At 47.0% G+C, this 14,672-nt stretch overlaps 1 protein-coding gene across 2 annotated transcripts in view; it reads right to left on the reverse strand.

The window, feature by feature from the left end:
- IVNS1ABP (influenza virus NS1A binding protein) overlaps positions 1–14,672 on the reverse strand; it is a 332,957-nt gene that overhangs the window by 216,292 nt on the left and 101,993 nt on the right. For both annotated transcript variants that reach the window (XM_063940197.1, XM_063940196.1), the window contains one exon: positions 7,925–8,098. In XM_063940197.1, the coding sequence (XP_063796267.1) occupies positions 7,925–8,098 (174 nt within the window). The remainder of the gene's footprint in view (positions 1–7,924; positions 8,099–14,672) is intronic.

Below are 14,672 nucleotides of genomic sequence, written 5' to 3' on the forward strand. Positions count from 1 at the left end.
GATTCCTCCTGAGAGGAAACATCCTCTGCAGCATATGACACAGAGTCCCTAGACATGGCTATGTGAGAGAACACCCACCCACACAGGGAAATGTCAGACAGACACCACCCCCCCCCCCCCCCACGTATGCCACAGAGAGACACAGATTGGAGCCAACTCACACACAACGCTTACTGAGGTAGATAGAATACAACTACCTAGTGCTTACTGTGTACCTTAATAGACTACACAGTATTTACACAGCCTCCTCCCCCCCACTTCTACAACTGCCTGGTACCGCACAGGATAGCTGGAGTTGCTTGGAGGGACAGCTCTCTCTGTCAGCGTCCCTGTACAGGATCTACAGGCAGGAAAGTGGCGCTGAACGCTGCTGGGTCCGCTCTGAGGAGAAGATCCACCCACTGAACATGGTGCTGCTTCCCGCTCTTCTTTATACTGGCCTGAGGATTTCTGCTGGCAGTGTAACGGAGGTCCCCGACAGGCTTGCTGACCAGTGTAGGGTATAGGCGCTGGCTCAGGGCGCCCCTCACAGCGCCACACTATGTACCTCCGGAGTGCAGTGAATACTGCGCTCCCACCCTGTTGCCACCATCACCACACCGGCTCCCAGCTTGCTGAGGGGCCGGTGACTCACTCGCCACTGGAATCTTCTGGCTCTGCTAGGGGGTGACGGCATGCTGCAGGAGTGAGCGGTCGCCTGGGGTGGATAACGATCACCCCCCTCAGGAGCTAATGTCCTGTCAGCGGAGATAGTAGCTCAAAACCCTTCAGGGCGGACACTACTCCCTCTTTCTCCCCCCTCCCCCCCCCCCCCAAGTAGGGAGGCTGTTGCCAGCAGCCTCACTGTGCCTGACTTAACTCTTAGAAAAATAATAAAACTAAAGAAGCTCTAGGAGCTCCCCTAGCTGTGACCAGCTCCTCCGGGCACATTTTCTAAACTGAGTCTGGTAGGAGGGGTATAGAGGGAGGAGCCAGCCCACACTCTCAAACTCTTAAAAGTGCCAGTGGCTCCTAGTGGACCCGTCTATACCCCCATGGTACTAATGTGGACCCCAGCATCCTCTAGGACGTAAGAAAAAATAAGATTTTACTCACCGGTAAATCTATTTCTCGTAGTCCGTAGTGGATGCTGGGGACTCTGTAAGGACCATGGGGAATAGACGGCTCCGCAGGAGACTGGGCACATCTAAAGAAAGCTTTAGGACTATCTGGTGTGCACTGGCTCCTCCCCCTACGACCCTCCTCCAAGCCTCAGTTAGGACACTGTGCCCGGAAGAGCTGACACAATAAGGAAGGATTTTGAATCCCGGGTAAGACTCATACCAGCCACACCAATCACCGTATAACTCGTGATAGGAACCCCGGTTAACAGTATGATAACAATGGAACCTCTGAATAGATGGTTCGCAATAACAACCCCATTTGTGTAACAATAACTATTTACAAGTATTGCAGACAATCCGCACTTGGGATGGGCGCCCAGCATCCACTACGGACTACGAGAAATAGATTTACCGGTGAGTAAAATCTTATTTTCTCTGACGTCCTAGTGGATGCTGGGGACTCCGTAAGGACCATGGGGATTATACCAAAGCTCCCAAACGGGCGGGAGTGCGCGGATGACTCTGCAGCACCGAATGAGAGAACTCCAGGTCCTCCTCAGCCAGGGTATCAAATTTATAAAATTTTGCAAACGTGTTTGCCCCTGACCAAGTAGCAGCTCGGCCAAGTTGTAAAGCCGAGACCCTTCAGGCAGCCGCCCAAGATGAGCCCACCTTCCTTGTGGAATGGGCTTTTAGAGATTTAGGCTGCGGTAGTTCCACCGCAGCATGCGCAAGCTGAATAGTGCTACAAATCCAGCGCGCTATAGTCTGCTTAGAAGCAGAAGCAGGAGCACCCAGCTTGTTGGGTGCATCTAGGATAAACAGCTAGTCAGTTTTTCTGACTCCAGCCGTCCTGGAAATATAATTTTTCAGGGCCCTGACTACGTCCAGTAACTTGGAATCCTCCAGGTCCCTAGTAGCCGCAGGCACCACAATAGGTTGGTACAAGTGAAAACCTGATACCACCTTCGGGAGAAAGTGAGGACGAGTCCTCAACTCTGCCCTATCCATATGGAAAGTCAGGTAAGGGCTTTTTTTTTTTATGACAAAGCCGCCAATTCTGACACATGCCTGGTCGAAGCCAGAGCCAACACATGACCACTTTTCATGTGAGATATTTCAAATCCACGGTTTTAAGTGGCTCAAACCAATGTGATTCCAGGAACACCAAAACCACATTAAGATCCCAAGGTGCCTCAGGGGCACAAAGAAGGGGCTGAATATGCAGCACTCCCTTACAACGTCTGAACTTCAGGCTGACATCCTTCCTGGCTTTGATCAGGATAAGAATGACTTCCTCCGGAATGCCTTTTTCACTCAGGATCCGGTGTTCAACCGCCATGCCCTCAATGCAGCCGCGGTAAGTCTTTGAACAGACAGGACCCCTGCTGCAGCAGATCCTGTCTGAGTGACAGAGGCCATGGGTCCTCTGAGATCATCTCCTGAAGTTCAGGTACCAAGCCCTTCTTGGCCAATCCGGAACAATGAGTATAGTTCTTACTCTTTTTCTTATTATCCTCAGTACCTTGGGTATGAGAGGGAGAGGAGGGAACACATAAACCGACTGGTACACCCGCGGTGTCACTAGAGCGTCCACAGCGATCGCCTGAGGTTCCCTTGACCTGGCGCAATATCTTTTTTATTGAAGCGGGACGCCATCATGTCCACCTGTGGTCTTTTTACCAGCATTAGGAAGACTTCTGGACGAAGTCCCTATTCTCCCGGGTGGAGTCTGCTGCGGAAGTCTGCTTCCCAGTTGTCCACTCCCGGAATGAACACTGCTGCCAGTGCTACCACATGATCTTCCGCCCAACGGGGAATCCCTGTGGCTTCTACCATCGCCCTCCTGCTTCTTGTGCCGCCCTGCCTGATTACATGGGCGAGCGCCGTGATGTTGTCTGATTGGATCAGTATGGCTGGTGAAGCAGGGGCCTTGTTTTGCTTAGGGCCTTGTAAATGGCTCTTATCTCCAGAAAATTTATGTTAAAGTGAAAAACTCCTGTTTGGACATAGTCCTTGGAATTTTATTCCCTGTGTGACTGCACCCCAGCCCCGAAGGCTGGCATCCGTGGTCACCAGGACCCAGTCCTGCATTCCGAATCTGTGTCCCTCTAGTAGATGAGCCCTCTGCAGCCACCACCGCAGCGACACCCTGGTACTTGCCGACCGGGTTATCCGCTGCTGTATCTGGAGATGGGACCCGGACCATTTGTCCAACAGGTCCCACTGGAAAATCCTTGCGTGGAACTTTCCGTATGGAATTGCTTCGTACGAAGCTACCATTTTTCCCAGGACTCGTGTGCATTGATGTACCGACACCTGTCCCAGTCTTAGGAGGTTTCTGACTAGAGATGACAACTCCTCGGCTTTTTCCATTGGAAGAAACACTTTCTTCTGGTCTGTTTCCAGAATCATTCCCAGGAGCAGAAGACGTGTCGTCGGGACCAGCTGTGACTTTGGAATTGAGAATCCAGTCCTGCTGTTGCAGCACTTCCCGAGAAAGTGCTACCCCCTTACCAACTGTTCCTTGGATCTCGCCTTTATCAGGAGATCGTCCAAGTACGGGATAATTAAAACTCCCTTCTTGCGAAGGAGTATCATCATTTCGGTCATTACCCATGGTAAAGACCCTTGGTGCCGTGGATAATCCAAACGGCAGCGTCTGGAACTGATAGTGACAGTCCTGTACCACAATCTTGAGGTACTCCTGGTGAGGAGGGTAAATGGGGACATGCAGGCAAGTATCCTTGATGTCCAGAGAGACCCTGTAATCCCCCTCGTCCAGGATCGCAATAATCGCCCTGAGCGATTCCATCTTGAACTTGAATCTATTGTTATATGTGTTCAAGGATTTTAAATTTAAGATGGGTCTCACCGAACCGTCCGGTTTCGGTACCACAAACATTGTGGAAAAGTAACCCTTTTCCTGTTGAAGGAGGGGTACCTTGATAATCACTTGCTGTGAATCCAGTTTTTTGGATAGCCACCAACACTGCCTCCCTGGCAGAGGGAGTTGCCGGTAAGGCAGATTTTAGGAAACGGCGGGGAAGGGGGGGGGGGGGGGGGGGGGAGATGTCTCGAATTCCAGCCTGTACCTCTGAGATACTGTTTGAAGAACCCAGGGATCCACCTGTGAGAGAGCCCACTGTGCGCTGAAATTTCTGAGACGGGCCCCCACCGTACCCGGGTCCGCGTGAACAGCCCCAGCGTCATGCTGTGGACTTACCGGACGCAGGGGAGGACTTCTGCTCCCGGGAACTAGCTGTGTGCTGCAGCTTTTTCCCTCTACCTTTTCCTCTTGGCAGAAAAGATGAGCCTCTAGCCCTCTACTTTTCTGGGGCCGAAGGGACTGTACCTGATAATACAGTGCTTACTTTTGCTGTGGGGTAGCTTGTGGCAAAAGTTTTGCTTTCCCAGCCGTAGCTGTGGAAACGAGGTCTGAAAGACCATCCCCAAACAGTTCCACCCCCTTCTAGGGCAAACTTCCATGTGCCGTTTTGAATCGGCATCGCCCGACCATTGCAGAGTCCATAACCCCCGTCTGGCGGCAATGGTTTTTCATAGCGCTTATTAGTGATGCCAGTCGGCAAATATCCCTCTGTGCATCACGCATGTATAAGACAGCGTCTTTTATATGCTCTATTTTCAGCAAAATATTATCCCTATCTATAGTATAAATATTATTCGACAGGGAATCTGACCACGCAGCTGCCGCACTGCACATCCATGCCGAGGCAATAGCAGGTCTCAAAATAATGCCCGTGTGTGTGTATATAGCTTAAAGGGTAGTTTTCTGCTTTCTATCAGCAGGTCCTTCAGGGCGGCCGTATCCGTGACGGTAGTGCCACCTTTTTTAATAAGCTTGTAACCGCTTTATCTACCCTAGGGGTTATTTCCCAACGTGACCTATCCTCTGGCGGAAAAGGGTACGCTGCTTAGAAATTATCAATTTCTTATCGGGGGAAGTCCACGCTTCCTCACACACCTCATATCAATTCCTCAGATGCAGGAAAACTACTGGTAGTTTTCTGTCACCAAACATAATACCCTTTTTTGTGGTATCTGGGGTATTATCAGAAATGTGTAATACATTTTTCATTGCCTCAATCATGTAACGGGTGGCCCTATTGGAAGGTACACTAGTCTCATCGTCGTCGACACTGGAGTCTGTATCCGTGTCAACATCTGTGTCTGCCATCTGAGGTAGCGGGCGTTTTAGAGCCCTTGATGACATGTGAGACGCTTGGACCGGCACAAGCTGAGCAGCCGGCTGTCCTATGTCGTCAAACCTTTTATGTAAGGAGATGACACTGTCACGTACTCCTTCCATAAGTCCATCCACACCGGTGTCGACCCCGCAGGGGGTGACATCCCATTCACAGGCATTTGCTCCGCCTCCACATCATTATCCTCCTCATACATGTCGACACCTCAGTACCGACACAGCACACACACAGGGAATGCTCTGACAGAGGACAGGACCCCACAAAGCCCTTTGGGGAGACAGAGGGAGAGTATGCCAGCACACACCAGAGCGCTATATATCACAGGGATATCACCTATAGAGAGTGTTTTCCCTTATAGCTGCATAATAAATAAATAAATATATATATATATATATATATATATATATATACATACATATATACATACACACACACATATATATATATATATATATATATATATACATACACACATATATATATTATATATATATATATATATATATATATATATACACACACACACACACACACACACACACACATACTGCGCCTAATTTGTGCCCCCCTCTCTTTTTAACCCTTTTCTGTAGTGCAGGACTGCAGGGGAGAGCCAGGGAGCGATCCCTCCAGCAGAGCTGTGAGGGAAAATGGCGCCAGTGTGCTGAGGGAGATGGCTCCGCCCCTTTTTTGGCGGGCTTTCTCCCGCTATTGTAAAAGTTCTGGCAGGGGTTAATAAACACCTATATAGCCCCTGGGGCTATATATGGTGTCAGTTCGCCAGCCAAGGTGTTAATATTGCTGCTCAGGGCGCCGCACCCCGCCCCGCCTAGTCAGTGTGTACTAAACTTTAAGTTGCTAATGCTTATTGAACACTTTTCAAAATGTTTTCTTAAGTATGAAGTAAATGAATGTATAATGAACTCTTGGAGTCATGCAAGATTGATAAAACATTTTTAAATGGAATCCTTATATTTTGATTGACAAAGGGTAAAAATGTCTCAGTTATAAGTGATTAGGCACAGAGATGTGAATTTTTTCCCAGCTACACCTAAGGAAAAACAATACATCAGTAGTGACATTTCCAAGCAATTTTTAGAAACTTTGACCCCCTATATCTCGAAAACCGTGAAGCCTAGAGAAGAAACATTTGACATGGGTTAGTAGCTATGTGGTAGTATTAAGTGTCCAAAATATCATGAAAATCTGAGTCTGATTGTCATGCCTCTGCCTCGGTGAACTGACAAGGAATGGCCCTTACAGTACATTTCTCTATATATATATATATATATATATATATATATATATATATATATATATATATATATATATATATATATATATATAATCTAAATAAGCCTCTCCATTGTACGTGGAGACTTGGATTATATTTCATTTCAGGTATTTAGACTATGACATGGTCTGGTTTATGCTATGGTAACACCAGACATACTCTACTTGGATACTATAACATCAGTAAACTTTAAAAAAAAAAAACCTGATGCCACAGGGAAACTTGCATACAGTTACCTATACAAAAAGAGCGAAGTAAAACAATATCAAGCGATAGTGTCTGTTCCGAACTGCACCACAAGTTAATTGGCAGTTTTACCATATAATTTTTTATTCCATTTGGATAGAAACAGTGTAGTTACTTGAGTGCTACCCTGGTAAAGACATTTGGGGACATTTTTAAACAGTTGTCTGCACTAAATAATTCCCCTAAAAAAGTGCATCTCAAATCTCATCTCGAATAGGCAGGTCAAAGTGAGTGGGTTGTGGAGTGCCTGGCTGTTTTTTATTTTCTATAACGGTTTTCTGCAGTTACCTATTAAACCTAAGGGGGATATCCAATTACCCGCAGTACATTACAGTGGGTAATGATTTTGCCCGGGGCTATCCTATTGGCCCCTATAAGCAGCAGCTTATTAGGGCTTGTGTTAACTGTATCGAGGAATCCTGCGCCTGTACCTACTTCCATGCTCCAGCTCCTCCGTCACATGATCCCCACCCTGCATCCGCTCCAGTGCTTTGACTTGCCCAGCGCGCTTCCTGCAGTACCCAGCTGCTGCAGCATCTATGGGACACTGACAGGAGGGAACAAAATCCCCAATAAGCGTTGGCTCTCCGTGGCTGCGGTGCCAAAATCAGGTTTCGGGCGAAAAAAAAAAATTTTTTCACAGGAGATCCAATTGGACAACCCCACCAAAAAATATATTGGTGAAACATCAGGGGGGGTGGGGGGGGGGGAAGAGAATTGCAACACACCTGGTTTTTGCTCCCGATGTTTCATTGTGGGTTATTGGATACCCTTACAAGTGTTCTGACTGAATTCTACATATATGCATAGTTTTATCAAAGGATTATATTCATTTTTGTAAAAAGTGGGACAGTTTGAAGGGTGCTGCTAGATAAGAACAATGCTTTGGCGAGGTTAATGCTTAATTGAACTCAAAGATAACTAGAATAAATTTGGAGGAGATTTGTTTGTCACCATTGAGAATTCTCAACGGTGACAAAACAAATTGCAGACAAGTGTGAGGAATCTAAGCCCAGTAATAATTCATATGCAAGTCTTTTTTGAGATTTACTGACCTTAAGTCGTGGAAGTTTAAGAAAATCATCTTGCTCAGAAATTTCAAGAAGATGCTCCTGGATATAACTGTCTATCTTACTTAGTAAGCGCCAATCTCCCATGGCGTTCACAAAATTCCGATAAGAGATACAGCTCTGTGCATCTATTTTTGATAATAAATAATCTCCACAAACCTTAAGAAAGCCAAATTAAGTTATTACTTACACACTTAAGTATTTTGTTAAATGTTTACTATACTTGAGGACAGTAGTTAAAGTCAGTGTGAAATGCTAAGCAGTCAAACTCTGTGTCTCGGAGAATTAGAATATAGCAACTCTTCCCTAAAGCAATAAGTTGTGGTGGCAAACCGAGCCAGTCTAGCAGTGTGCGGAGATTGCTAATAGTGATCTGTAGACCTAAAGCAATGTTATTGGTGTAGCGCACACTGTCCAGAGAATATCTGACCATTTCCCACCGATGCAGAAAACAAAATGGCTGTCTGGGAACCGCTTACCCGACCGCCCATGCTCCAGTTGCAGCTCCCTGCATGTCCTGGAGAGTGCATGGCATGAGCTGGTGCCTTGTATGTAGCATCTTCGCAGACTGCCCAGGTACAAAAGAAACCCCTTTGGGCACTAAAAATACTGTAACCTCTTGACAGGGTATTTGAAGAAGACTGTTCTATCTGGCTTTAACTCAGTGCCCAGACTGCTCCAGCTCCAGTTATACCCAGTGCGCCCCCCCTCATGGATACAAGAGAAATACTGACTGTAAATCAGCTATGAAAATGATAGCTCTAAACAGCAGTCAATTACTCTAATGAAAGGGAAAAAAAATAAGAATTTACTTACCGATAATTCTATTTCTCGGAGTCCGTAGTGGATGCTGGGGTTCCTGTTAGATTTTTGTGCCCGGCCGAGAAGGGTGCAATCTAGGTGGCTCTCCGAAAGAGCTGCTTAGAAAAGTTTAGCTTAGGTTTTTTATTTTACAGTGAGTCCTGCTGGCAACAGCTCAGCACACTTCACACGGCAGTCACTGAGGGTGCAGGGCGCTGGGAGGGGGGCGCCCTGGGAGGCAAATGAAAACCTTTTTTGGCTAAAAATACCTCACATATAGACTCTGCAGCACCGAATGAGAGAACTCCAGGTCCTCCTTAGCCAGGGTATCAAATTTGTAGGATTTTACAAACGTGTTTGCCCCTGACTAAATAGCCGCTCGGCAAAGTTGTAAAGCCGAGACCTCTCGGGCAGCCGCCCAAGATGAGCCCACCTTCCTTGTGGAATGGGCATTTACATATTTTGGCTGTGGCAGGCCTGCCACAGAATGTGCAAGCTGAATTGTATTACACATCCAACTAGCAATAGTCTGCTTAGAAGCAAGAGCACCCAGTTTTTTGGGTGCATACAGGATAACAGCAAGTCAGTTTTCCTGACTGCAGCCGTCCTGGAAACATATTTTCAGGGCCCTGACAACATCTAGCAACTTGGAGTCCTCCAAGTCCCTAGTAGGTGCAAGGCACCACAATAAGCTGGTTCAGGTGAAACACTGACACCACCTTAGGGAGAGAACTGGGGACGAGTCCGCAGCTCTGCCCTGTCCGAATGGACAAACAGATATGGCTTTTTTGAGAAAAAAACACCAATTTGACACTCGCCTGGTCCAGGCCAGGTCCAAGAGCATGGTCACTTTTCATGTGAGATGCTTCAAATCCACAGATTTGACTGGTTTTAAACCAATGTGTTTTGAGGAATCCCAGAACTACGTTGAGATCCCACAGTGCCACTGGAGGCACAAAAGGGGGTTGTATATGCAATACTCCCTTGACAAACTTCTGGACTTCAGGAACTGAAGCCAATTCTTTCTGGAAGAAAAATCGACAGGGCCGAAATTTGAACCTTAATGGACCCCAATTTGAGGCCCATAGACACTCCTGTTTGCAAGAAATGCAGGAATCGACCGAGTTGAAATTTCTTCGTGGGGCCTTCCTGGCCTCACACCACGCAACATATTTTCGCCACATGTGGTGATAATGTTGTGCGGTCACCTCCTTTCTGGCTTTGACCAGGGTAGGAATGACCTCTTCCTGAATGCCTTTTCCCATAGGATCCGGCGTTCCACCGCCATGCCGTCAAACGCAGCTGCGGTAAGTCTTGGAACAGACATGGTACTTGCTGAAACAAGTCCCTTCTTAGCGGCAGAGACCATAAGTCCTCTGTGAGCATCTCTTGAAGTTCCGGGTACCAAGTCCTTCTTGGCCAATCCGGAGCCATGAGTATAGTTCTTACTCCTCTACGTCTTATAATTCTCAGTACCTTAGGTATGAAAAGCAGAGGATGGAACACATACACCGACTGGTACACCCACGGTGTTACCAGAACGTCCACAGCTATTGCCTGAGGGTCTCTTAACCTGGCGCAATACCCGTCCCATTTTTTGTTCAGACGGGACGCCATCATGTCCACCTTTGGTAATTCCCAACGGTTTACAATTATGTGGAAACTTTCCCATGAAGTTCCCACTCTGCCGGGTGGAGGTCGTGCCTACTGAGGAAGTCTGCTTCCCAGTTTCCATTCCCGGAATGAAACACTGCTGACAGTGCTATCACATGATTTTCCGCCCAGCGAAAAGTCCTTGCAGTTTTTGCCACTGCCCTCCTGCTTCTTGTGCCGCCCTGTCTATTTACGTGGGCGACTGCCGTGATGTTTTATCCCACTGGATCAATACCGGCTGACCTTGAAGCAGAGGTCTTGCTAAGCTTAGAGCATTATAAATTTACCCTTAGCTATATTTATGTGGAGAAAAATCTCCAGACTTGATCACACTCCCTGGAAAATTTTTTCCTTGTGTGACTGCTCCCCAGCCTCTCGGGCTGGCCTCCGTGGTCACCAACATCCAAAACTGAATGCCGAATCTGCGGCCCTCTAGAAGATGAGCACTCTGTAACCACCACAGGAGAGACACCCTTGTCCTTGGATATAGGGTTATCCGCTGATGCATCTGAAGATGCGATCCGGACCATTTGTCCAGCAGATCCCACTGAAAAGTTCTTGCATGAAATCTGCCGACTGGAATTGCTTCGAAGGAAGTCACCATTTTTTTACCATGGCCCTTGTGCAATGATGCACTGATTTTAGGAGGTTCCTGACTAGCTCGGATAACTCCCTGGCTTTCTCTTCCGGGAGAAACACCTTTTTCTGGACTGTGTCCAGAATCATCCCTAAGCACAGGAGACTTGTTGTCGGGATCAGCTGCGATTTTGGAATATTTAGAATCCACCCCTGCTGTTGTAACAGTATCCGAGATAGTGCTACTCCGACCTCCAACTGTTTCCTGGACTTTGCCCTTATCAGGAGATCGTCCAAGTAAGGGATAATTAAGACGCCTTTTCTTCGAAGAAGAACCATCATTTCGGCCATTACCTTGGTAAAGACCCGGGGTGCCGTAGACAATCCAAACGGCAGCGTCAGAAACTGATAGTGACAGTTCTGTACCACGAACCTGAGGTACCCTTAGTGATAAGGGCAAATTTGGGACATGGAGGTAAGCATCCCTGATGTCTCGGGACACCAGATAGTCCCCTTCTTCCCGGTTCGTTATCACTGCTCTGAGTGACTCCATCTTGATTTGAACCTTTGTAAGTGTTCAAAATTTTTTTAGATTTAGAATAGGTCTCACCTAGCCTTCTGGCTTCAGTACCACAATATAGTGTGGAATAATACCCCTTTTCTTGTTGTAGGAGGGGTAATTTAATTATCACCTGCTGGGAATACAGCTCGTGAATTTTTTCCCATACTGCCTCCTTGTCGGAGGGAGACCTTGGTAAAGCAGACTTTAGGAGCCTGCGCAGGGGAAACGTCTCGACATTCCAAACTGTACCCCTGGAATACTACTTGTAGGATCCAGGGGTCCTGTACGGTCTCAGCGTCATGCTGAGAGCTTGTCAGAAGCGGTGGAACGCTTCTGTTCCTGGGAATGGGCTGCCTGCTGCAGTCTTCTTCCCTTTCCTCTATCCCTGGGCAGATATGACTCTTATAGGGACGAAAGGACTGAAGCTGAAAAGACGGTGTCTTTTTCTGCAGAGATGTGACTTAGGGTAAAAACGGTGGATTTTCCAGCAGTTGCCCTGGCCACCAGGTCCGATGGACCGACCCCAAATAACTCCTCTTCCTTTATACGGCACTACACCTTTGTGCCGTTTGGAATCTGCATCACCTGACCACTGTCGTGTCCATAAACATCTTCTGGCAGATATGGACATCGCACTTACTCTTGATGCCAGAGTGCAAATATCCCTCTGTGCATCTCGCATATATAGAAATACATCCTTTAAATGCTCTATAGTCAATAAAATACTGTCCCTGTCAAGGGTATCAATATTTTTAGTCAGGGAATCCGACCAAGCCACCCCAGCTCTGCACATCCAGGCTGAGGCGATCGCTGGTCGCAGTATAACACCAGTATGTGTGTATATACTTTTTATGATATTTTTCCAGCCTCCTGTCAGCTGGCTCCTTGAGGACGGCCCTATCTATAGACGGTACCGCCACTTGTTCTGATAAGCGTGTGAGCGCCTTATCCACCCTAAGGGGTGTTTCCCAACGCGCCCTAACTTCTGGCGGGAAAGGGTATACCGCCCATATTTTCTATCGGGGGAACCCACGCATCATCACACACTTCATTTAATTTATCTGATTCAGGAAAAACTACGGTAGTTTTTTTCACATCCCACATAATACCCTCTTTTGTGGTACTTGTAGTATCAGAAATATGTAACACCTCCTTCATTGCCCTTAACGTGTGGCCCTAATAAGGAATACGTTTGTTTATTCACCGTCGACACTGGATTCAGTGTCCGTGTCTGTGTCGACAGACTAAAGTAAACGGGCGTTTTAAAACCCCTGACGGTGTTTCTGAGACGTCTGGACCGGTACTAATTGTTTGTCGGCCGTCTCATGTCGTCAACCGACCTTGCAGCGTGTTGACATTATCACGTAATTCCCTAAATAAGCCATCCATTCCGGTGTCGACTCCCTAGAGAGTGACATCACCATTACAGGCAATTGCTCCGCCTCCTCACCAACATCGTCCTCATACATGTCGACACACACGTACCGACACACAGCACACACAGGGAATGCTCTGATAGAGGACAGGACCCACTAGCCCTTTGGAGAGACAGAGGGAGAGTTTGCCAGCACACACCAAAAACGCTATAATTATATAGGGACAACCTTATATAAGTGTTTTCCCTTATAGCATCTTTTATATATTTCTAACGCCAAATTAGTGCCCCCCCTCTCTGTTTTAACCCTGTTTCTGTAGTGCAGTGCAGGGGAGAGCCTGGGAGCTTTCCCTCCAGCCTTTCTGTGAGGGAAAATGGCGCTGTGTGCTGAGGAGATAGGCCCCGCCCCTTTTTCGGCGGCCTCGTCTCCCGCTCTTAACGGATTCTGGCAGGGGTTAAATATCTCCATATAGCCCCCGGAGGCTATATGTGAGGTATTTTTAGCCAAAAAAGGTTTTCATTTGCCTCCCAGGGCGCCCCCCTCCCAGCGCCCTGCACCCTCAGTGACTGCCGTGTGAAGTGTGCTGAGAGGAAAATGGCGCACAGCTGCAGTGCTGTGCGCTACCTTAAGAAGACTGAGGAGTCTTCTGCCGCCGATTCTGGACCTCTTCTCGTTTCAGCATCTGCAAGGGGGCCGGCGGCGAGGCTCCGGTGACCATCCAGGCTGTACCTGTGATCGTCCCTCTGGAGCTAATGTCCAGTAGCCAAGAAGCCAATCCATCCTGCACGCAGGTGAGTTCACTTCTTCTCCCCTAAGTCCCTCGTTGCAGTGATCCTGTTGCCAGCAGGACTCACTGTAAAATAAAAAACCTAAGCTAAACTTTTCTAAGCAGCTCTTTAGGAGAGCCACCTAGATTGCACCCTTCTCGGCCGGGCACAAAAATCTAACAGGAACCCCAGCATCCACTAGGACGATAGAGAAATAAATGGTTGGACGGCCATTTCTTAACCTCTTAAGCAACTGTGAAACGCATTGCATTAGCTACAGAAAATCATAAATGCATAAGAAAAAAAATGAAAGAAATAAAATCATAAATGCAACTACATAGCCACATGCACTTCATAGCAAGCCTGCTCTATATCCATTACTTATGGGCTGTGGTATTGTGGATAAAGAAAAATGGGGGTAATTCAGAGTTGATCGCAGCAGCAAATTTATTAGCAGTTGGGCAAAACCATGTACACTGCAGGTGAAAAGTGCAAAGTGTAAATTAAGAAGGATTGACTTAGCTTCCTTGGGAACAGCTTCAGTCTGATGACACTTTTAGGACATGTAAGACAGAAATAAAAACCAACATAGTGTATACTGTTTGATTATATACAGTGTTCAACACTTTAGGGACCTTGCTAGTCCCAAAATGGGTAAATAAGCTGGATGATAGGTACTATTTCCAGTACACAAAGGCTGGACGAATTTATAAAACCATTTAATATAACAAATCCTGAAGTAAATGTAGGTAGCGCACGTACAAGAATAAAATTGTATATACAGCTTATCTGTCCACAAACCAGGTGAGCAACAGCCCAATCCTATTGGTGGATATTAAAAATGTCCCGAAGCAAATGCAGGTAACATACGTACAAGATATAAAAATTAATACAGCTTATCTGTCCATTCAGAGAAGTCACGGGTGAGTCATAAGTCCCGGTCCCATATATGAATTTACTCACCGGTAATTCTATTTCTCGTAGTCCGTAGTGGATGC

Source organism: Pseudophryne corroboree, chromosome 9 (assembly GCF_028390025.1).
Source record: "Pseudophryne corroboree isolate aPseCor3 chromosome 9, aPseCor3.hap2, whole genome shotgun sequence".
Lineage (NCBI taxonomy): Eukaryota > Metazoa > Chordata > Amphibia > Anura > Myobatrachidae > Pseudophryne > Pseudophryne corroboree.